Source organism: Fringilla coelebs (genome assembly GCF_963513975.1).
Source record: "Fringilla coelebs genome assembly, chromosome: 8".
Lineage (NCBI taxonomy): Eukaryota > Metazoa > Chordata > Aves > Passeriformes > Fringillidae > Fringilla > Fringilla coelebs.
In genome coordinates, this window is record NC_140066.1 from 34,287,536 (window position 1) to 34,311,426 (window position 23,891).

Sequence of the window (23,891 nt, forward strand, 5' to 3'; positions counted from 1 at the left end):
CATCTACTGAAATGGGAAAGACTAAACTAAATGAAAAGCAATTATCCTTTTTCTTTCTCTTGCCCCACAGTTCTGTGTGCTAATTGTTAACAGTGACCCACTCCTGCAAAGGACTGGGAAAAATTAAATGGATTTCAACCAACGCTACTAATTCTTCAACACAGATCTTATTTATCACAAAAATTAAATATATCTGCCAGGCATGGAAATTATTAACAAAAAAAAAAGAAGGCCAAATGCACTGCAGACGTGGGGCTATTTGGAGTGAAGGGAAAGACTGACATAAATCTGTTCTGTAATCTCGTGGCTGTTTCCTACTAAAGGAAGGACCAGAATGCAATGTGCTAAATTACTGGGGCAGAGGGATATGTTGCTTAAGGTTTTGTTTTTTTTTTTTAAAAAAAAAAAGCAGTTGCACTGCTGGCACAACAGACCTAGCTCTGTCACAAGTAATTTATTACATCAGTATATCAACTTTATTAAAAAAAGAAAAAGACAACAAAGAAGTCTGTCTTTGTGCCGAGCTCAGCTCAGACTGGTTTGGGAACATAAACAGCTTCAGTGTTTAATTAGAAACTGTTTACATCTGAAAGATAATTTCATTTTCCTCAAATTGTAGCAGAGGTAATTCCAGATAGTTCTGCTGACTCTAGAGTTTAATGGCTCTAAGCTGCCAGACAGAAAAATGCAAAGTGAGGTCTGAACAGCTGAAAACTGACTGAGAGGGGTCAGGGAATTCTGTGCTAACTACTGATGCTTTGATTATCTAACATTTAACAGCTCTGCAGCTACAAGACGCTGCAAGACGTCTACAAGAAAAAAAAAGAGAACCACTCAGTAGACTGAAGTGTCCTTTCCCACACTCTGTTTCTGATTTCTTTCCCATTTCACCCTGACCTTTTGTCTTTTTTTTAAGCTTTATTTATTTATTTATTTATTTTTTAATCTGGAGAAGTGCTGGAAGAAGTGTTTTTCCCTTCAAGCTGATGCTGTTTTCATGGCATACCTGCTGTGTGCTGGAAATCTCTGGAGGGTGAATATTTTCACCTCTGGAGAACTCCAGTTCAGCCTTTGAATAACCAAAATGAGGGTGACCTTATGTTCTGCTTCCTTGAGATCATTTTTCAGAAAGTAGAAAAGTGATTGAAGCTAGTACTTAACACAACAAACGGCACAAGTGATTAGCACTTTCCCAACTTGTCCTTAAGAGGTTTCCACTATGTTTTATTTATTTAACTACATGTTTATAAAGTAGTTAAATAAATATTTTTTCCCGTGGCAGTTCAAAAATCAAACAAAAGCAGATGACAAAACAAGAAGGGTCCTTGAAGACCCAAATCCACCAAGCCCAGCAGCTCTCCAGGAGCCCTCCAAGATGCAAATATTCACTTGTGCAGTGTAAAATCAGCATTGCTGCCATTGGCCTGCTTTTGATGTGCAGCCCTAAACCTCATTAATGGCAATGAGGGATCCAGAGGGATGCACAGACCTCCAGCACCATCAAAGGACAGCAGCTGGGAGCACTTCAATGATGGGGTGTTGCTCCCCCAGACCCTGCCCAGGGGAGGAAGGAGGGAGCTGCTGAATCCCCTCAGCCAGAGCCAACCCTGCTGCTCCTCTAGCCCGGTTCCAGCAGGAGAGCTGCACTCCTGGGCAGCCAGGCAGATCCCTGGGGAATCCTCATTCGTGTGCATGTGCATCCTCCTGCCTCCACAAACCTTGCTTTTCATTTGGGGGGCTCCCATCAGCTGCATTTTCACACAGCTGCCAGAAATGCTGCCCCAGTCCAGCAGAGGTGGGAGCAAACTGCAGCACAGGAGCAGAGCAGGTTGGGGTTTAGGTGCAGAGCCAGTTTCTCTTCCCAAACCCAAATTTTCACCAGAAATATCAGATGGTTTTGGACAGAGACCCTGGACACAGCTACAATTCACACACCTGTGCCCTAACAATTAAGGAATATTCACTAATCCAGGTTGTGACACCTCAGTGGCTCTGGGTGATGCCTCAGGTTTGGCTTTTCTGTGTTTCACATTCTGTGCTGATTTAGTGTGTGGGGCTGGGCTCACATCAGGGATTGCTGAGCTCTGTGCACAGAGCAGGGAGACAAAACAATTCCTGCTCCAGCTGGGCACCAAGGACAAATGACCCAAATCTCAGCCCAGGAGCACAAACCCCGTGGGCTGGAGAGAGAAAAACAAGCAGGGTGGGACTGCAGGGGCTGAAGCTGGGATGGGACAATGAACTGCAAGGTGCAAATGGAGCAGAGCTGATCCCAGGGAGAGACCCCGTGCCCGGCCGGGCATTTTGGGGCCGTTTTGGTTCATCTTGGGTGCAGCCCTGGCTGGGCTCTGGTGCTGCCCAAGGTGGGTGCATGGAGGAGATCCTTTGGATAAATCCCTGCTTTATTCTGGAACTCTGCCCAGCCTCTGTTCTAGGTCAGCCTGCACAGGGCATCACAGGGAATATTCCAGCTGCATCCTTGGAGCCCAGGAGTTTGGGAAGAGGGAATTCTCCTGCAATTACAGCTGCACCTGAATGCCCAAGCTTCTGCCAGCCCTGCCCTTGCACTGAGCAGAAGCTCCAGAGAAATCTTCAAAGTCTGAGCCCTTACACCAGGAAAATCAGCAAGACCTTCCAGAGTATGGAACAGGGACAGGAAGAGAAAACAAATAAAAGCTATTTTAGATGTCCCTGATAATATATTTGCTACCACAGAGGCTGTCAATGGAGGGGAGCCAATGAAACCAGCTTTTCCTTGCCAGCAGAAATGGGTGCTTACTCATTAAAAAAGCACAAATTAAAGAGTGATACACCCCTCCATGAAGCTAACACATGAAAGCAAAGCATCACACAAACCTTCCTCACCTGCAGCAGAGCTCCCTTCCAAGGATAACCTCTCCCAGATCCCACAGCACAGGAATTGGCCTCTGAATAGCAAATGTTTCCTGAGCTCACCCAGGGATGCCTGGACCACTTCTACAGCAGATCCATGGCCAGCTCATCCCCAGGGAGAAAAACAGGAATGTTCTGCATCTCCTGTGCAAGTCTTGGTGTCACTTTGAGCTCCTCACAGACACCTGGTACTACTGCTCAGGAAAAAGCCACTCTGTTGCCACTTAAATATTTTATCTCACCTTAATTACTGCTGATGTACTCAGTGTTCAGTGCAGAATATCTAATTGCTCCTGGAGGGAATTCAAACCCAGTAAGTACCCAGGCTCCTTTTCAGTGGTACCTGGAAGAAAGCCACCTGATGCTCCTTCCCATGGTTAACTTCCCCCCATTTCTCCTCAGCAGTGCTTAATTAGAGTAATTAGTTTAATTTGGGACTGTCACTCCACTGAGTCTTAACAGATCCCCTTTGCTCTCACTCTCATTCACAAATAGGCAGCTTCCCATTGTCTCCCTGCTTTAATTCTAACATAAAGGTTTGAATTTTACTTAAAACTTTACTGATAACAGCAGGGTTTTTTTTTGGGACTGGTTAGAAAAATGTCTTCTCCAAATTACACCAGTAAAGGAACCCATATTTTTCTACATATGATTTCTACTCTGTGCTGTTTCTGGGTTCCTAATTGGTCTCCTCCCCCAGACCCTGCCTCCAAAAACTCAATAATTAAAGTGAAATTGTGTACTGAAAGGCAATTACTCAAAATTAGCTGTTCTTTTTTTTTTTTTTCCTGTGAAGCACCATTCCATAAAAATCCTCTAAAATGCTAATCTATAGCTGAGAGGTTACATTCATCTCATTTCTCCTTTTTTATTCCAATCATGGTCATCACTACACAAAACAGGAATTTCCACCAGCAGTGTCACAGCCCAAACCCCACTTCCCTGTAAAACTTACACTCATATTTATCTGAGTAAATTCAATTTAAAATCTGAGAGAGAAACAGAGTGACTTTAAATCCTGGGTGGGAAAATTGGAAATGGGAACAACAAGATTCAAGATAACAACAAGGGGGGAAAGGGCAGGCAGAGGGGTTCAGGTCATTCTTGACTTTTCAAAAGGAGCATCACACAGAAGGAACAAGACAAAGAGGAGTTGTTGTGAGGGAAGTGTCCTAAAGAAGCTGCTTCCTCTTTCCTGTGCCTGGCCCAGACCTTCCTGTGTGTCATCAGGGGGTGGAAATCAGAATATGCCTTGGAACTCTTGGAAAAGAGGAAAGCCAGGTCTGCTGGGGGCCTAGATTGAAATAAAAGTTTCCCAAGAGATGTTCTTTCATTCAGAAGTTTGTTAAGCAAATATCAATAGCCACGCCCTCTCACACATCAGATTGTCCACTTCTTGAATATCTACATGTCCTGAAACAATATCCCATCCAGATTTTATATTCTGCTGAGTATTTTAAATTATTTTGCAGTTATTTAATCTTTTCTCCATCACAGGCTTTGAGGAGAACCTTCCAGATGAATGTGAGGTGCTCCATCCCATAATAAATGTACAGAGAAAGCAATGGGGTGTAGGGCAGTAGGACAGACCTGAGAAAATCTCCACCATTCCCAAGCCCAGATGCAAAGGGGATTGGAGGGGAACACCCCAAAGCAGCTCTTTCCCCAGGGCAAAGAGAGATGGAACCAATGGCTCTGTCCTTGGAATCACTTCCATCAGCCCTGGCTGGCATCATCCAGCAACAAGAAATGAACCTGGGAACAGAAAATGCTGCCACCAGGGGCCAGGGAAAGTGGATTTTATTGCAGGTATTGGGGCATCCCAAAGGGAAAATCCAGCTGTAGGATCAGCATCTGAATGGGTTTGGTGAACCTGCCCACCCTGGGAGGGTTCCTGCTCTCCTGAACCTCTCCAGGAAGAGGAGATGGAAATGCATCAGGAGCACTCCCTGTCAGAGGGAGGGAAGAGCAAATTTCCCTGCAGACAAACTCCCTGTGTGGGTCACCAGTGTGGAGCTAAAAGAGCTCAGCACTCAAGGACACGGGAAAGTGGGAGAGGGGAAGTCCAACCCTTGAGTTTACAGGGAGGGAGAACAGCAACTATCAGCATTTTGCTTTCCTTAAGGCTGGCAAAAAAATCTCAAACATCTCTGAAGTCAATATTTCAGCTTCTTAGTGGGAGCTCACCTGGCTTTAAACCCCATGGAAGGCCCTGTGCTCGATTTTGATGAAGAAGGATGTGTAAAAATTGCATTTCCAAAATTATTAAATAAACAAGCACTGCTGATTGGCAGCATTGCTGAATTCTGCTCACATTTGCAAGGGTATAAATCCAGCCCAATGCCTTGGGCTGCACCACAACAACTCTTGGGTATTTTTCTGCCTGGCAGGAGGAATATTTACACTCCTAAAAGGTGACACTTTAGGGAGATATTTGGAAAAAAAAGTGGAATACTGAAGTGGCCTCACTGGCTCAGCCCTGTCCCTTAGTTTGCAGATAAAAAGATCTCAGTAAAAAGATTCACAAATCCCTCTAATATTCCTTCTTTGGCACTTGCAACTGTCCATGTACAAGACAATTAAAGAACTGGAGGAATATCATTACAACAGATGGATAAAAAAGAGAACAATGTGTATTAAATATTCCTTGCTGATATGATTAGTATCAATATTATATATACTTAAATATTAACAGTCTGTATTACTAAATACTAATTTTAGTACTAAATATTCCTTATTGATAGTCTTTTCATAGGACCCACCCCCATTTCTACAGGAGGATTTTTGTGATTTTCATAGCAGATATTTGAATCTCTCAAAGTCCTGTTCTGACACAAATTTGAGGGGTTTTGTGCTTGATTCCATGTTAGAAAAAATACATCTCGCTAAAGTAGGAGGTCTTTAGACATTTGTAGCTCACACACAACTGGTGCTCATCTTGCTGGTATCTTTTAAGAATAAAAACTATAGGAAGCTGATTAAAGGATAGATCCAACAGAGTTTAAATTCCCCCCTGATCCCTGGAGGCTTTTTCCCACCAAGACAAAATTTCCAAGACCTCTTCAAAGACTGAAACAGAAGAACAGAAAGAAATTACAATAATTGATGAAATCCCTTTTAAGTCAACAGCCTTAAAACATTCCCCTTTGTGCATGACCACAGCAATGACTCCAAAGTGAAATTCACAGAGGCCTTTCTGCCATAACTGAGGTATTTCCTATTTCTTGTAGACATCAGATAAGGATATCTCAGTGCTTTCTGCACTAACTTCAGCCAGATCTTTCTTTATTCCACTCATTAAATCTACCTTAAACCAATTAACAAAGCACAGAGGCAGTGCAGTGAGTACACTGAGAGCAGGCTGTCTCTCTAAATGGATTCTCTAAGTTTTGATTTTCTGGCCATTTCCAGAGTGCATTTGAGATAAGGAACATTCATTTGGCCTTTCCTTAACAGACAAGCACTTCCAGAGAAGAAAACTTTTCAGTGTTCTTTCAATAATGGTGCTCAGGGGAATATTGCTATTGGTGAGACACGTTGGGTAATTAAATATTCAGAGTGTTAATTTGGAATGGGGGAGATGCAGCTTGGCTCAAGGCATGAAATGTTCTCCAGGAGTATTTGTCACAGACTGACAGCACGGTGGGGAGATAAAGCTTGAGGCTACAAACCCAAAGCTGAAGTTTCCATTTCTGAATCAATAATCAGAGCAAACAATCAGCCTGCTCAGGGCTGGGAGGCCACAGCTCCTCCTCAGGCAGGAGCAAAATGCAGAGTTTGGTGAAAATCCAAAGAGGGGGATGTGAAAATCCCCAAACCTGCGGGGTGCTGGGGGTGGGCAGAGCCTGGAAGGTTCTGCAGGAGCCCCAAACTGGGATGAGGAATGGGATATGCAGCTCCTCATGTCCTGAGCAGCCCTGGGTGGGCACAGCCTTGCTCTGAGCCTGCCCTGAGCCAGCCCAAGCCCAGAGTCTGGACTGGCACACCCAGCACCCAGCACAGGGTCAGACTCACCCCGAGGACTCCAGTGGGAAGGAAGAATGAACCAGGAGCTATTTAATGTTCCCCTCACCAGATGAGTTCAGAAAGAGCCCAGAAATCTCTGTCCTGAGAGCATGGCTGTGTTTATTGCAAAAAACATCTGGGTGCAGAACCAGAAACTCAGCTGAGCTGGCAGAGCTGGAATGTTTCCTTGGAGAGCTCAGTGCCCAGTTCAGCTCAGAGCCCAGCCCTGCCCAGCTCAGCCCAGTGCCCAGCTCAGTGCCCAGCCCTGCCTGCCCAGCTCAGCTCAGAGCCCTGTCCCACCTCACTCTGTCCCCACAGTGTGACAGAGCCCTGACCTGTCAGGATGAATTCCAGGGGATGGTTATCCCCCATTGTCTCAGAAGAGCTGAGTTATTTTTCTTTCCCAGACTGCAGAAATCCCTCCCATTCTCCTCCACTCTCACAACTCCCTTTTGTTTGTGTCTCAGCTTGCTGTGCTTGGCCTCTGGCCACAGCCCTGATTTCTGCCCTGATGGAGGGTGACAGCTTTGCCTTTGAAGGAATTCCAAGGCTGCTGTTGGGCTGACCAGCGGGGAACAACCCTGCCCAACCCTCCCTGGCCTCTCCCACATTGCTCCCCTTCCTTCCCAGAAACCTGCAGTCCTGGAAAAGGCAGAGGGAGAGCTGATCACAGTTCCCAGAAGAGGTTTTTAAGCAACAGATGAAGTTTAAGCACACAGAGAGAACATCAGAGGGGACATCAGAGAACATCCAGAGCATCCTCTTGTCCTGAGGCACACCCAGCTGTACCTACACTGCTGGCAGATATTTGCCTCACTGGTTCTTACTGGGTTCCATCACAGGCAGTTTAATTGGCAAATCTTACTTCAATTTAATCCTTTCAGTCCTAGTCTGAATATGGACATGGAGAACTCATTCCTCATATCCTTCTGTTTCAACAGGAATTTAAAACACATCCCTGCAAGCAGTGACAGCTCACTCTGCCCAGGGTGCCTGAAATGTCAGTGTCTACAAAACACTCTTGTGCTTGGCACAGTGCCTTTGCCCCCCTCAGTTCTGACAGGGAATCAGGAATTTCCTGAGCTGGAAGGGACCCACCAGGATCCCTGAGTGCAGCTGCTGGCCCTGCACTCACAGAGGTGACCACAGGTTTTTATTTCCCACATTTCTGATCTCTTTTCTGGGAAGATCTCCCTCTGGACACAGAATAGCCTTAATCCCACCGACCGTGCAGGTTTCATTTTCTCACCAGCCAAAAGTGCTCCCCACTTGCAACCAAACTTTGTGCAAAACTAAAAACCTGCTCTACACAAGACAAAGAGTTTGCAGAGAGTCTGAGAGTGCATTTCCTGCATTACTGAATTTCCTACCCACTCATCTCAGTCTTGGCTCATTTCCTATTGTGACTGATGCTCAGCTGGCAAGACAAGAGGAGGTGAAATTCTGATTTAACACTTGCAATGCAGTTTGTTTGGTTGTAGACTGTTTTTTTCTGAATTACCCAGTTTCTGACAGCATTTTTGTCTCTCAGGTTGTTATCCTGGAAATAGAAACGTGCAATAGTGCATGTGCTCTGATAACATTTAATTTTGTCACTTTGGGGAGGATAACTGCAACAAGATCCAACAGGTGCTGAGAAACCTTTCATACCTTTTGTATCTTTTTTTTTTGTACCTTTCAATGTTCCTGAGGCACAAAGTGAGGCCACAGCTGTCCCAGTGTAGCTGCAGCTTGTGCAGCTGGCCAGTCTGAGCCTGGCACTTACCCAGTGGAGGGGTTCATGATGCAGCCCCCCTTTTCAGTGGAAGCTCTGCAGTTGCAGCCCCTCTCCAGCGTGTCGTGATTCATCCCAAAATTGTGCCCCAGCTCGTGGGCCAGTGTCACTGCTGCACCCAGAGGGTTTTCTGAGTGATCCTTCAAAACAAAAACCCACAGGAGAACCAGTCAGTTCAGCATGCAAACCCAACTCCAGGCATCATTCCCCCTCTAAGGTCCTATTGCCTGTCCTTTGAAATGTTTTATAAAGTTAGCAGCTGAGGTTGCTCTGTGTTTAAGTAAACTCAGTTTTAAATTCATCCTTGGATAGGGCAGAGTGGGAATTTCAGGACAGCCTTTCTGGCCACCCAGTTTCCCCATCAGACATTTGAAACCATTGAGCAGCTGTGAACTTCTCTTTACTGGGGCTTCAAATTCTGCTGCTCAAGAAATGCCCCAAACCCCTGAGTGCCAGCAGAGGCAGAGAGAGGATACCAGACGTGGAGTGCTGGAAAGGACAATAATTGATGGGTGAGGATGAGTGGGGTGAGGGACAAGTGAGAAATCCTTCATGTCAGCAGGCAAATTAAAAATGCAGCAAGAGATTTCACTCAGTGTATTTAATTTGCTTCAGACTGTTTCTTTAATATCAGAATGTCCAAGATTTCACAAACCTTTTAAGAAAGACCAAGAACGTTTAAAAATTTCCTTTTTAAAATGAGAGGCCAAAGCAAGCCAAAATCTTCCATGGCCTCTTATTAACCTATAAATACTCTAAATGTTGAAAGTGTCAGTTTGAAATTTTAACACTAATCCATGTTTAAATGCTGATTTTTGGACAATCATTTCTGAGAAATTCACTGCATGATTTGATTACAGACTGCTGATCAGAATGATGTTTTGGCTTAACCACAAGGAAGAGACCTTTCCACACTGATCATTTTCCTTGAGGGAAAAAAAAATCCACTACACTTGTAAGAAAGCTTTCCCTGCAGGCATAAACATGTAATATAAATGCATGATCCACTATTTATCAGTCAGTAAATGGAATTACTGTGTACAGCTGCCTGCTCTAGAAGCTTGCATGAATATATTCACTTTAAATAACTCTTTCAGCATCATCTAAGCCAAACTCCAGACTAAAAAGAAATGAAGGTAAAACCGTCTAAAACATTATCTATGTACTAATGGAGGCCTTAATACATGACTTGGGGTAGATTTAAGAGTTTCTTCTTTCATTCTGTCTGGGCTAATATTTTTAGTAAATCATTTCTCAAGCAGCAAACAAAATCAAGAAGAGAATACAGTCATTCTGAACAAGTTAAAATGCTCCTTCTGTAATTGGAATCAACTCAAAAGAATTTTATCTGTTTCCAAAATGTCTATTTAAAAAAAAAAAAATTTCTTGAATTTTAAAATCTTGATATAAAAATCTTGTGACAGCCAGTTTGTCCTGCACAACACCTTCCTAATGAGATATGTTGTCTGGATACTGGTCTGATACAGATGGGTTTATCTTTGTGCAGACAGTAATTGATGGAATATTTAGAGAATTCAGTGTAACTGAACCCGATGTCATAAAAAGAGCACAACCTCTCACTCAAATGGAAAAAAATGCAGGGCTGAAGATTAAGAAAACAGCAAAATAATTCCATGTAATTTACCACTGACTCACTGGATGGTGCCTTGAAATTCAGGCTATCTGGTCAAGGCAGAAACTCCTCACTGAGCTACAGACACACAGCAAATTGAGCTCAGACTTTCTTTATTTTTCCAGTATCTCCTCCACTTACTGAGCAGTGATTATATTTCTCTGAATACTCTGAAGCTGTCAACTAAAACTAAAACCAAGGATTCACACAGTCCACTCCAGAAGTGGAGCAATAAATGATGTGAAATGTAATTTGGGACTTGAAAAGGCAAACAATTATTGCAGCCCATGCGGTTCTCATTACTTGCTCAGATCCACTTGGAATGCAATTTTATCAGCTTCTGGAGAGGGTTTGTAGAAGGAGGAATGTGATGCCTCAGCAAAAGAGGTTATTTGAAGACAGCATAAATGAAGATTATCAAAACAAACAGTGACATGTTCCATTTGATACTGAGACCGTTTAAGAATCACAAGGACTAAAGAAATGAATAGCAATGTGACTTTGATTTATTCCACCAGGGTCCTTCAAAGTTAACTTGAGCAGTAAAAGTCATTACCAAACACATTTCACAACCACTGAATAAGCAACCATCTCCTGTTAAGGCATTATAAGCTGTTGCACAAAACATGCAGCTGCTTTCAGCTGAATTCTGCTTCATTTCACTGGGATTTAAATCAAATCCTGATCATTCCATGCTGTCACCTACAGCTCCACCAGGCAAATGCCCTGCTCCTGGTATTTTCAGTGTGTTCACTCGGTTCATGGAGTCACAGAATGGATTGAATTGGAAGGGACATCAAAAATTATCCAGTCCCAGCCCACCCTTCCCTGTCCCAGCTGCTCCCAGCCCTGTCCAGCCTGGCCTTGGGCACTGCCAGGGATCCAGGGGCAGCCCCAGCTGCTCTGGGCACCCTGTGCCAGAGCCTGCCACACTCACAGGGAACAATTTCCTCCTAATATCCCATCTAAATCTCTCCTAAGTTTAAAATCTCCCTCGCCCTATCACTGTCTGCCCAGATAAAAAGTCACTTTCCTCTTCTCTCAGAAATATTTTACTTTTAAATCCATGAATTCAGTGGGCAACCTTTGGAAACAGAAGAATGAAGACTGAATCACGTCAAAGACTTGCTTTAATGTCAACGTCTCTTTGGTTTTCCTGTGACACTACAGAAACTTCACAGGAAAATGAAATGATAAAGGTCTTGTTAAAGCTTCTCACACTCACATGGCTGCTCTCCCTGCTTTGAGTTCCTCTGAAAATTAATGGGAGACAGGGTGTCACCCACTGAGAGAGCTCAGCCCTATAGAAAAGAGACAGGCAGGCTCCCAGGGAGGCATGACAGAGGAATTTAGATCATAAAGTAGAGCTGACTAACTGCAAAAAGAGCCAGGAAAATCACATCAGACAAGAGTCACTCCAGATTTTGTATTCAAATGTCATTTCTGACGCAGTCTCCCATTGTCTTTTCTTCCAGAACAGGTTTTAAAGTGTGGGAGCTTTTGGTGTTGAGTGCTGGGGGTGGGATGGGTGAGAAATTGGCTGAATTATGAGGTTGGCCAAATGTTCATTTGTGCAGTGTCGAGACACCTGAGCCCCCCACCTTCCCAGGCTGAGAGTGATTCATTCTTTCAGAGAATCACAAAATCTTTTAGGTTGGAAAAGACCTTTAAGATCATGGACTCCAACCATTTCCCAGCACTGCCCCATGTCCCCAAGTGCCACCTCCACAGGGCTTTTAAATCCCTCCAGGGATGGGGACTCTACTTCTTCCCTGGGCAGCTGTGCCAGGGTACAGGTAGCAATATATATAAATATATTTTGTTTGTGCCTGAATCTGCTTTTGCTAACTCAGGGCATGGTTGGGCAGCTGCACTTTTGTGTTTTGGGGTGAGTGTTTGCTTCATTTGGATTTGGCTACTTTTTGAGGACTTGTTTAAAGAGATGGAGAACGTTTCTGGTTATTCTGTGCAAGTTTCAAGTTAATTTGCACCTCAAAAGCTTAAATTCACTGAGTCTCTGGGTAACATCCTGCTCCTCTTCATCACAGAAGCTCTAGCCAGGCCCAGGACTCTTCTGCAGTGCCTGGGTTTCTCCTGGACAGATAAATCAGTCCTCTCTCTATGAGAATGCCCTAAAGAAATGCTGATTCTTGTTTTCTTGTTACTGCAATTAACTATTAGTAATTCTTTCTTTTTAAAGCGACAGCTTCCCGAGCAAGGAGAATTGACTTGCCTGTAAATCACACTTGGGATTGTTTTAAATCTTATGCTAAAAATTAAAAGGACAAAAAGTCATCATCAAGGGCATCTCTGACTGCAGATACAGCCAAAGCAGTGACTGCAGGGCTGAGTCAAATGGGTAAAATGGGACTGTCTGCCTCATCTGTGCCTTTACCTGCACTGGGGGTGCACTGGGACACTCCTACAGCACTTTCTTCCTTTTTTTCCTCTTTTTCCTTTTGAACCTCTCCCCCAGGTAACCAGTGAATAATTGTTACAGACAGCAATTACAGACTCAGCTTCTCAAACTATCAAAAGCCTGAAACCTTTGTCTTTTCTACAACTTTGACACAATTTTTCCCCAAATTATGTGAATTGATTGTTCTAGTTTAAAGCTTCTTCCCTCCGTCTTAGCACAAAGCGCTGCAAAATTGAAATTTAAAAAATGAAAAAATCAGAAAGAAAGTACATGAGAACTCCTTCCAGAGATTGGACAAGATGTTTGCTTGTGTTTTCACCATGTCTTGCATCTAACAACAACAATAATGCCCTGGGAGAGACTCAGCTGGAATAAATGCTGCCATTGTTTGTTCTCTCTGTCTGGCAATGCAATAAAACCACTGCTGCAAAGATGGAAAATAAGGCCTAACAGAGGACACTCTATAAATACAGAATAAAATCAATATAATAAAAGATTCAGGATAGACTGCTGCTGCCTGTAACACAAGTATACCCAAGTGTATAACAAATACATCTTCTGGTTCTCTTCCTTCACAGCACCTCAGCACCTGGTTCAATAACAATTAGAAGAATAAACTCCTTGCAAAGAGGCCCTGCTATATTTTAATATTTTGGTTTTTCTCACTATGGAAACTATCATTTACAAGCAATCTGAACAACAGAGAGATGGAAAATGGGACAAATGGGGCAGGTTCAGGGGGCAGGACTGCAGGAGCAGGTGTGGTGTCCCCCCAGTGTGAGTGGCTGAGTGCTTGCCCCACTTACCATGACGACCCCTCCAGACTGCTCTGCTGTGCACATGCTCATGATGGGAGCCATGCCAATGGTTGTCCCCTGGAAGTACACCCCGCTGCAGGAGGGGGAGAGCAGACACAGAGCCACCAGTCAGTGCCAGGACACCTCCCTGTCCTTTCCAGCTCTGGATCTCTGCCAGTCTCAAACAAAGACCCCGTTTCTGCCCTTCCATTTGCAGGTCTGAAGCAATGGAATGCCCAGATGGGCTGTGGTGTCTCAGCTGAACTGAAGCACAGTGCCCCAGCTCTTGGAACATCCATTGGATCAACCCCAATGGGCCACCCCAACAGATCACCCTCAGTGGATCACCGCCAAATGGATCATCCCCAATGGATCACCCCCAATAGATCAGCCCCAATGGAGCACCCTCACTGGATCATCCCACTGAATCACCCCCAAATGGATCATCCCACTGAATCACCCCCAATGGATCATCCCCAATGGACTGCCCTCACTGGATCACCCTCATGGGATCATCCCCAATAGATCATCCCCAATGGATCACCCCCTCTGGATCACCCTCCCTGGATCACCCTCATTGGATCATCCCCAATGGATCACCCCCAATGGATCATCCCCGCTGGATCACCCCCAGTGGATCATTCTCACTGGATCATCCCCAATGGATCACCCCCAATGGATCATACCCTTGCATCCCCCCCACTGGATCACCCTCATTGGATTGTCCCCTTGGAACATCCCCAAATGGATCACCCCCACTGGATCACCCCCAAATGGATCATACCCAATGCATCATCTCCTTGGATCATGCCCATTGGATCACCCTCATTGGATCACCCCAAAATGGATCACCCCCACTGGATCACCCTCCCTCGATCACCCCCAAATGGATCATCCCCTTGTATCATCCCCATTGGATCACCCTCAAATAGATCATCCCCACTAGATCACCCCCAAATGGATCATCCCCAATGGATCATCCCCATTGGATCACCCCCAATGGATCGCCCCCACTGGATCACCCTTATTGGATCATCCCCTTGGATCACCCCCAAATGGATCATCCCCAATGGATCATCCTCTTGTATCCTCCCCATTGGATCACCCCCAAATGGATCACCCCCAAATGGATCATCCCCAATGGATCATCCCCAATGGATCATCCCCATTGGATCATCTCCTTGGATCATCCCCACTGGATCACTCCCAATAGATCACTCTCATTGGATCAGCCCCAATGGATCATCCCCACTGGATCACCACCAGTAGATCACTCCCAATGGATCACCCCCACTGGATCACCCCCAATAGATCATCCCCTTGGATCATCCCCAATAGATCACCCCACTGGATCACCACCAGTAGATCCCCCCAATGGATCACCCTCACTGGATCATCCCCCTTGGATCATCCCCTTGGATCACCCCCCTGGATCACCCTCCTCAGTGTTCACTGCTGCAACAGGACCCTTCTTCCCCTCCTTTGTTTCTGAGGCTGGGAGCAGGAGCACAAGCACAGAGATGATGTCTCTAACTCAAAGCAGGGTTATTGTAATGCAGGGGGAAGTTTATGTGCTGCTTGTGATGATGCACAGCCTTGAGTGCAATAATTTCAAACAAAGTGTTATTATACATAGAGAGCAATCAAATATCTCAGGGGGGACAGTCTGGAAAGGCTCAATTTATTCTTATTCAGGTAAGGTAAGAAGTAAATAACTCCTTTTAATTACTGAGACATCAGTTGGGTTTATCTGCTCAGTATAAAGAATAGTCAATTGATCAAAATAATACCTATTCAACAAAGAGATGTTCCACTTCCCTTTTTTTTAAGAGTGCTTTTACTTTTACAGAACCATAGACTGGTTTGGGTTGACAGGGACCTTTACTCAATTCCTTATTCCAAGAAAAAGCAGCAGGGTAAAATTTGTCTATGGTTTAATTTTTAAATCACGAATGCAAATGAATTGTATAAATCAGACAGCATTTTGAAACATACTGAAGTCTTTTCATTAAGAAATAGGCTTCACTTTAGGGTCAGAGCAGGACTGCCTTTCCCAGTGACAATTCAGACTGGGGCCAGTTTAAACTGGTTGTAAATTCACACCCTGAGCATGCAGCAGCTGATTACAACCTCTGCTCTACACGAGCTGTACTCAGGAAAGGCTTTGAGCACCAGGGCTGGGAAAGGAAACTCACCTGGAGCACCTGCAGAGTGATTTGGGGTTTGATGCTTGCAGAGGGGAAAGGCAAACCCTCAGGAGCACAGGTGTTCCTTCCAACAGCTTAGCAGTTGGGGAAGGACTCAGCACAGCTATCCTGAAATGCCCAAAATGCCCAAAATGCCCAAAATCCTGGTGGGTATCAAATGCAGAGCCAAGCCTACCTGATGAGCTGGGCATTGTCGTGGGCTTTCCTAGGAAGGAGTTTGAGCTTTCTCCAGTCCAGGAACTCATGCAGGCTGGTGAAAGGGTCCTGGGAGATGGAGCACTTATCCATGTCATTCCACACCTCCACTCCCACCAGGGCCACTCGGATGTTTAGTGGCCTGTAGAACTAAGGACAAGAGAAAAGTAGGAAATATGTGCCTAAAAAATATTTCAGACTAGAATATTTCAACAAGCACCTAATAATGAAAACCTTTCTTGTAGAAGTTAAAACAGTTTCTTCAGGGCAAAGCACCCGACAGGACTCGGACAAAATATTTCCAAGACTCCCAGCAAACAGTTCTGACCCAACTCAGTGCCCATCAGGCATTCAAAGAGATCCAGGGGTTTCCTGCTGCTCCCTGAACTCCCTGCCCATTCCCTCAGCTCTGGAGGAACTCCAGGCCATGGCAGATGAGTCTCCAGAGCTGCCCCACCCTGGATTGCACAGATCCCATTCCAGAGGCAGAGGAGCTGTGCTGTGGCTGTGGGTCACAAAAACAGCTGAAAACCAGCCAGGCTCATCCAGCCTTGCACAGAGCAGATAAAGCCCAGTGATTTTATCTATTCCCCACCAGAAAATGCCATTTTTCCTCAAGGGGGGAGCCAGAGCAACATCAGCAGAGCCACGACAGCAGTTCCAGTGTGAGAGAAATGTGAGGAAGGAGTCAGGGATTGATCAAGTCCAGATTTGCCTGACAGGCTGACAAAACACCCAGTAGATCTTTGTCTTGTTTCTGTGCATTCCAGTCATTTGCAGAACACCAGAGTTTGCTGAGCATAAATTAGGCATGAAACAAAAAATATATTACAATATGCAAAATTAATTTTGAGCAGGTAACATATAAACACCTGTCCTCTGGCAATAAGTCAGCAAGACAATTATGGATGAGGTGGAGGTATCTTCAGCAGCTTGCTTTTAATCAGGAATGCTTCTCCTTGAGCTACTGCCCTTGAAGTATCACTTGATAAGTTCTCAGATAAATTAAGATACTCTCAGTTATAATTTCACTACTAGAGTCCTAATATTTTCTGGCCATTCAGCCTAACAAAAATAAACTCTAATTTGTTCAAAAACTACTCTAGAGGATTCTTAGCCTTTATTGTTTACTGTCAAGGAATTATTTCAAAACCAAAAAAAATCCATATCTCTCTCTCTTGTTGCTCTCACTCAGCCATCAACTCTGCTTCCTTATTTTTAACTCTGCCACCTGCCTTGGATTACACATCTTACTGACTGTGTTTTCATAGGCCTTTGTTGGTGTTACCACTGGGCCTTCCCTCGTTGCTACAAATGACTTTTTCTCCAAATTTCCCTTAAAAATAATCCTCTTTTTTCTCCTATGGGCTATTCTGTAGGTGATTATCCCCACCCTCTTCCCTGGTGAATAAAATCCTAGGGCTAAATTGGGCTTTTTTTTAGAAATAGATCTTTACATCCCATATGCAGCAGAGCAGAACTCATGATTTTGTGTATCAAAAGGCAAATGAAAAGTTTAAATTTGCTTTTCCAGGAGCTCTGCTCTGAAATACTGGAGTACCAGCAAAGCTGCAGGGTTAGCTCCTCCACATCCTACAGAAGTGTGGGAAGGTTGGGAAAAGGGAAACAATCCTCATCTTCTTACCTTATCAACGTAGTTTGCAATTTCTATCAGCCTCTGCTTAATTTTTTCCACATCTTTGCCTTGTCTCTGAAACTTGGAATGTAAAGGATCAATGGACCAGCAGCACTAATGTCACAGTTTCCCCCCAAGAGCCAGCACATCAGGGATCTTTGGGAATTAGGGTGCAGCCAAAACCCACCAGCAGACTCCTGCCAGATCCACAGTCTGCCCCAAAAGAAACCCAGACTGTGGGACAGGATTTTGGTTCTCGTGAAAAGATTTTAAAATCTCCAAGTGTTACACAGGGGTCTTTTCAGGACAGATGTTTTGGGAAATAGTTCTTCTCTTAGCAGGTCTTGCAAAGAGTGATTGCAATTCTCTAAGTACCAGTGCTCAAAGAGACCAAAAAAAATTTTTTAAAAGGCAGCAAAATAATTCAAGCCAGGATTCAGATCTTTGCCATTCAGCTCACTGGAACACTTTTACAGCTCCAGTACTTTGGGGCTCCCTTTGCAACCCCTCAGGAAGGCAGTGTGCTCCACGGCATGTGATGGCCAAGCACTGCTCCAGAAGCCCTGACAGCCCCACTGAGGGCACTGGGAATGGCAGTGAGGACTTAACTTGCTCAAGGAATGAATATTTATTTGCCTCCTCTTCCATACTGACACAGTTATTTCAGAGTCAAACTCCTTCTGAGGTATTGCAAGGAATTTCCTATCTGAGTCTCACTGTTGTCCTATCTTAATAATTCCTTCTTTGCTCAGCCCTAATTAGGGAGGGTGATTTACCTCAGAAAATATCATATTATTGTCTGCAGCACCTCATTTGCAGCACCATGGCAACTGAGCTGAGCTGCCCCTTTGCTGCTCACATAACTTTTTATTTTGCAGTTCTTACCTCACGATTATCTGCCACAATAACAAGCTCCACGTACTTCGTTGTCTTCAGAGTCTCCCTCTTGAACTGTCAAAAAACCATGAAAGTCTTATTTTGTTTTCAGCCCTGATACAACAAAGTGCTTGCAAGAGGAAACCCACAGTGTCTCAGGTTTCCTACATTTTACTAACACTTTACTACACACAGATTTGTAGTGTATTCTCCTCCTCATGGAAGTTTTCCCTACAGAACCTCTCAGGGTTTGATCACAGAAAGCAGGAGATTGGTGCAAAGTCTCTCCCAACCTTTCAGCTTTCTGCAGTTGAAACATTTGAGTTATCTTTCCTCACAGGAGAATATCCCCTCCAGCAGAAAGACCTTTGCTATTTCCAAGGCACTTTTAAAGGAGAGATGAGGTAACTTCTAACAAACATCTCACACAATAGACAAACTGGTTACTAAGAAAAATGAGAGATAAAGGGAGACTGAGTGAAGCAGAGAAGAGGTCAAGCAGTCAACTGATAAATTATGTGGGAAGAAAAACCCAAAAATAAAAAAAGCAGAAGCAACTGTCAGTGTCTGGGGAAGCAAATTAATACTTGAAAAATGAAAGGCACACATTTAATTCTGAATCTGCAAATCCATATAAAATGCAGGTCTAAAAGAATCATAATGCTTAACTGAAAAAACAAAATCAGCGAAGAAATAATTTTGTAAGAGTACAAAATATGCCACAGCTCCTTTGTTACCCTAAATTTAAGTGACCTATTAGTGCCTGTAAAAGTTCTGTGATTTACAGCAGCAGCAGCAGCATCTATCTTATCATTCCTTCCTTGTTTCTGGACTAGGACATTTAGGGAAAAGAGGTCTCAGCAGAGTATCTGATCTTCCTGCCAGAACTTAGAAGGCTTAAACAGATGTCTGACCTACAACTGACCATGATGTCTGGAGCTGCAGCAAAGCCCTTTAACCTAAAACACGACAAAAGCTTTCCAAGGAAAACTGCTCCAAGGCAAACTGAGGGATCCCCTAAGCACAGCCAGAGCTGCACATCTCCTTCCAGCCAGATTTCACAAAGTTTTCTTCACAGTATCAAACTGTTCCTCTTCATTATCTGCAGATTAATGATTTTGATGTTTTGCAAGAACTAGAGGAAAAGTGAGCGATGCAATCTTCAGTATCTGACTTTCAACCTAATATTTAATAGTGTTGCAAACTCCAGTAACTTGAAAAAAGTTTCATCTGGACCCTATTTATGGATGGAGAGAGGAGTAAAAGCTGCTGTTAATGAACTAAACATCAAGGATGGATGCAAACACTTGTCAGGATTACATTTATTAGGGGCTCTGGCAAAGGAGCTGAGGTAGATTCTTTTAAAACTTCTGGCACTGGGGTGTGATGCCACTCAGACACGAGTGAGGTGCCACAAAAGGCAAATAAATGGCCATGTGGCTGCTGTTGGGGGTGCAACTGATCTCCCAGACAATAAACTCTCCCATCCTGAAATTTATTATGAAGTCCTAAAGAGATGCATCTCTAAGGGGCCTCTCATCCTCCTCTGAGTGGAGAAGAAAAGATGATACAGGAAAATCAGAGTTCAAAGGAGCAAAGAGAGCTCTGTTACACCAGTCAGTTTAAAACATTTCCCTCTTAGCAAGACTAAAACTGTTTGGACTGGAGTGAGCAGGAGAAAAATTGGCTAGCAGATATAATAATCACATAAGCCTCTGGTGACTGACTTGCATAACAAATCTGTTCCTGAGATTTGCCCAAAGGCCATGTGAACTCCTAGGATACAATATTTATTTATGAAATATACCTAATTATGGCTTCTTTCAGCTTGCTCTCTGCAGCCAGCTGCATCAATGCACAACCCCTTTGCTGAGTTAACCCTTCAGAACTGAAATGAGGAGTCAGTGACACGGCCATGAGAGCTGGGGGACAATGGGCTTTGTTCCACTGACCAGGATCTCTCTCCTCTGCTTCTTCCCCACCTGATCCTGTCCCAAACCTGCTGTCCCAGCAGCTGTACCCCTTCCTCAGCCTCCCCTGCCTGGCACTTGGCATGGCTTGGATGGACACTGCAGTGGTGCAGCCTCTCTTTTCTTATGCTCTAAAAAATCCCCTGCCTGGTCCTGGTAACCACCACCACCAAAATGCCTTTTTTATCTTGTGGCTACAGAGAAAATTCCCTCCTGCAGGGAGTGTCCTACACCCCAGACATTCTGCAGGGTCCTGTCTCAATGGAGCTCAGCTGGAAAATGCTCCTTGGTGCAATTTGAGGGTTCAGTGAGTCTGGAAATGCCCAGCTCTCACAGAGTGCTCCAGCAGGGCACAGCCTGTCTGTGACACCCTCTGCATCTCCTGCCCTGCTCCAGGTTGGGTCTGGGAAGCTGAGGCTGCTGCTTGTGCCATCCTTCACCTGCTCTCCCCTCTAACCAAAGCCCTTGGTGGTACACTGATCTCACATTTCAGCTCTGCTCAATAAGAATTTCCTGTAGGTGGTTGAGTGGAGAGTCAGCAGATAAAACCAAACAAAAATCTTCCCCCAGACCTGTCAAGAAGCCAAATATTTTAATCATGCCCATGAACCTTAGACCAGATTTCTGCTTAATTCTGTCACCCAGTGTGACTTGGAGCAGCTTTATGTCTCCCCACTTTGCAGGTCATCTTTATTTGATGTGCCCACTGACAGACTGCTTAGTGACAACGCTGAAATATGAAAACTCACTGCACACATGACATTTGACAGCTTTCAAAATTCCTGCATTAGAAGCTTAACCAACTTACTCATTAAATATATTGTACCTATCCATATGATGTGACTGCTGACAGGTTTTATAATTATGTCCACTGAACCACAGCAAAAATATTTTTCAGATATTTAAAGTGAAATTTGAGATGCAGTCGAAGCCAGCAGCAAAATGGAAGAACTGTAAGGGTAATAATAAAATATGGCTTTGGTTGTGTCAGTTTGTTACATGCACACGTTTTATTTCTGCATGACACTGACTACTTCAGTGGAATTCAAAGTCACAAGTAATTTGGGGAAAACTTAATAAAGTTGTATTTCCAATGTTGTCCACCCACACATGCTTTTAGAAATACACTTCATTCTTATAATGTTACATGCAAAGGCTAATGATCTGGATGTAATATTCCTAAAAATGTAAAATAAATTAATTCCATGGCATAATTGTATCTAGAGATGTCACTTAGGTTGCTTTTCTTAACAATGGACCTGAGGCAAAGCCTGAGTCACACATGCAAGTACAAATCACATATGTGACATTCATTAAATGCTGATGGCAGATTTGTATCATTATAGAATTCCTGAACACCTAACCCAGGCTTTTCTACAACCCTTATCCAATATGCAGATGAATTTGTTACAGCATTTCCTCTTTGTGGTTTTTGGCTTATTGAATTTTCTAATTTCCATTAGGTAAATGCATCTCACATGAAGTACATTTCTGCCAACATCACAGCAACTCCAGTAATCCAGCTGTAAAATAATATGCTGAGAATTTGTTTTGCCTGCCTAAGAGACTTTGCTACTAAAATACAGAGGTTCCAAACCTGGTATTAGCAAAGTATCCCAGCTATCATGTACTCTTTCATCTTGGGAGGGCAAGAACTTTTCCAGACATCTCTCAGTATTCTCAGGGAGCCTCAAATTCTGGTTCTAACCATACAAGAACCAGAATAAATGACCATAATATGAACCCATAAACTTTTCTGCGTTGAAAAGGAAGTGAAAAGCAAGTTATGCATGGAGAGTCCAGGAAAAGTAATAAAGCTTTAACAAATAATTTCATCTGCTCTTCAGCAGACGGCACCGAGGGGAGTCGATGGTGTGGGTTAAGGTTTTGCTCAGTGGAGACTCTGGTGGTGGGCAGCAAAAAGGAAATGCTGCCAAGCAGACACAGAGAACACATCAGCCACCTACCCTGGCAGCTGGAGGATGCTGTGAGGGGGCAGTGGCAGCAGCCCCTGTGGCAGGGATGTACGGCTGCTGGCCACAAGACCCCGGGGCTGCTCTCAGATTCTCCGCTCGGTAGATCTTGTGTTCGCTTGTAGCACCTTCCAAAGGCTCCAGAATGTAGCTGTTGTTTCCAAACACAATGATTCCCCTGGGACACAGGAGAGCAGAGTGAGACACGTGGTTTTCAGGAGCTACACCAGAGTCACACCGAGTTTAATAATGATGGAATATGAGAAAGCAAAACACTGATTTACAACGTCACGGGCGAGCGGAGCAGGAAACATCAAAGCTGTACATTTGTCATTGCAGCACACGCTATACTTTAAAAGAACCAATGGCTCACAGAAATCTGTCTCCTCTGAAGTGCTGCACTGCAGAGCAAAATGATATTTGTGCTTTATTTGTTTTCCATCCTCCCAGTGATGCATTGCCGACGCCGACGGAGCCGCGGCAAACGAAAGAAAAAGAGAAAGGCTTTGGGAAGGAAGGTACAGTGGGAAAACATCCATGCCAGTCTGCAGCTCCCTCAGAGCTGCTAAACCAAACCCTGCCAGATCAAAGAGGCCTCGTGGTGTCAGGATGGATTATTAAATATTGCACAGCAATGCAGCAGAGGGAAGCTCAGACACAGGAAGAGTTGGCTCCCGTTTCGCTCATTTTTCTGCCCAAAAGAATAATTTTGACAGCAATGCCACCTGCTCCCTGAGGAACTCACAGATTTGGCAGTGAAAGCTCTCTTGCTGAACTCTTTAGGCTGTAAGAGGAAAGAAAGAGGGTCCTTGTGCTGGGTCCTGCTCATTTGCCACAGCAAAACAAGGGTGACAAAAGGCTGAATGTGTGACCGGCTGGGAGAGCTGGGGGTGTCCAGCCTGGAGAGGAGAAGGCTCCAGGGGTACCTCAGAGCCCTTCCAGCACCTAAAGGGGCTCCAGGAGAGCTGGGGACAAGGAATAGAGTGACTTTATTAACTTAGTGTCTCTTTTTGGAGTTTTAGAAGTGTCTGCCCTTTTTATTTCTGTCTGTGCTGTGATAAAGGTAAAATACAACAACCGCTGTGAGACCAGTGCCGCTGTACAATTTTCCAGAAAGTTACAAAAAAGAAGGCTAAAACAGGAGAAAAATGACCCAAAAGCAGGTTAGTGATACTGTGAAGACTGATTTAAAAATAAAATTATAATTATTAGGAAAAAGCTACATTAGTTATCCTGTTATTAGGAAGATATGATGAAGAAACTCAAAGTCTTTGGTCTGCTAACAAATTAACTGAAGTATTAATTCCAAGCTGGCTCCACACCATTAGCACCAGTTCAGCCAAGCCAGCAGACATTTTCCTGGTGAATGGAACAGCCAAAAGTCCAAGAGAAAAAAGCAGCCTGGAAAGCCACGATATCAAAATCTGTCCAAGAGCAATGCCAGGAGCCTGTTTTACTGCCCTGAACCAAGGCTCAGGGTCTGATAATTCATCTGCAGCTGCCTCAGTCCCCTT

At 44.2% G+C, this 23,891-nt stretch overlaps 1 protein-coding gene across 1 annotated transcript in view; it reads right to left on the reverse strand.

Moving 5' to 3' along the window:
* Positions 1-23,891, reverse strand: part of ADAM12 (ADAM metallopeptidase domain 12) — a gene marked incomplete at both ends in the record, with an annotated part of 193,657 nt that overhangs the window by 41,099 nt on the left and 128,667 nt on the right. Inside the window, 6 exons of the mRNA XM_084210182.1 lie at positions 8,663-8,811; positions 13,530-13,614; positions 15,903-16,072; positions 17,568-17,639; positions 18,444-18,509; positions 22,372-22,555. Of these exons, the coding sequence (XP_084066308.1) occupies positions 8,663-8,811; positions 13,530-13,614; positions 15,903-16,072; positions 17,568-17,639; positions 18,444-18,509; positions 22,372-22,555 (726 nt within the window). The remainder of the gene's footprint in view (positions 1-8,662; positions 8,812-13,529; positions 13,615-15,902; positions 16,073-17,567; positions 17,640-18,443; positions 18,510-22,371; positions 22,556-23,891) is intronic.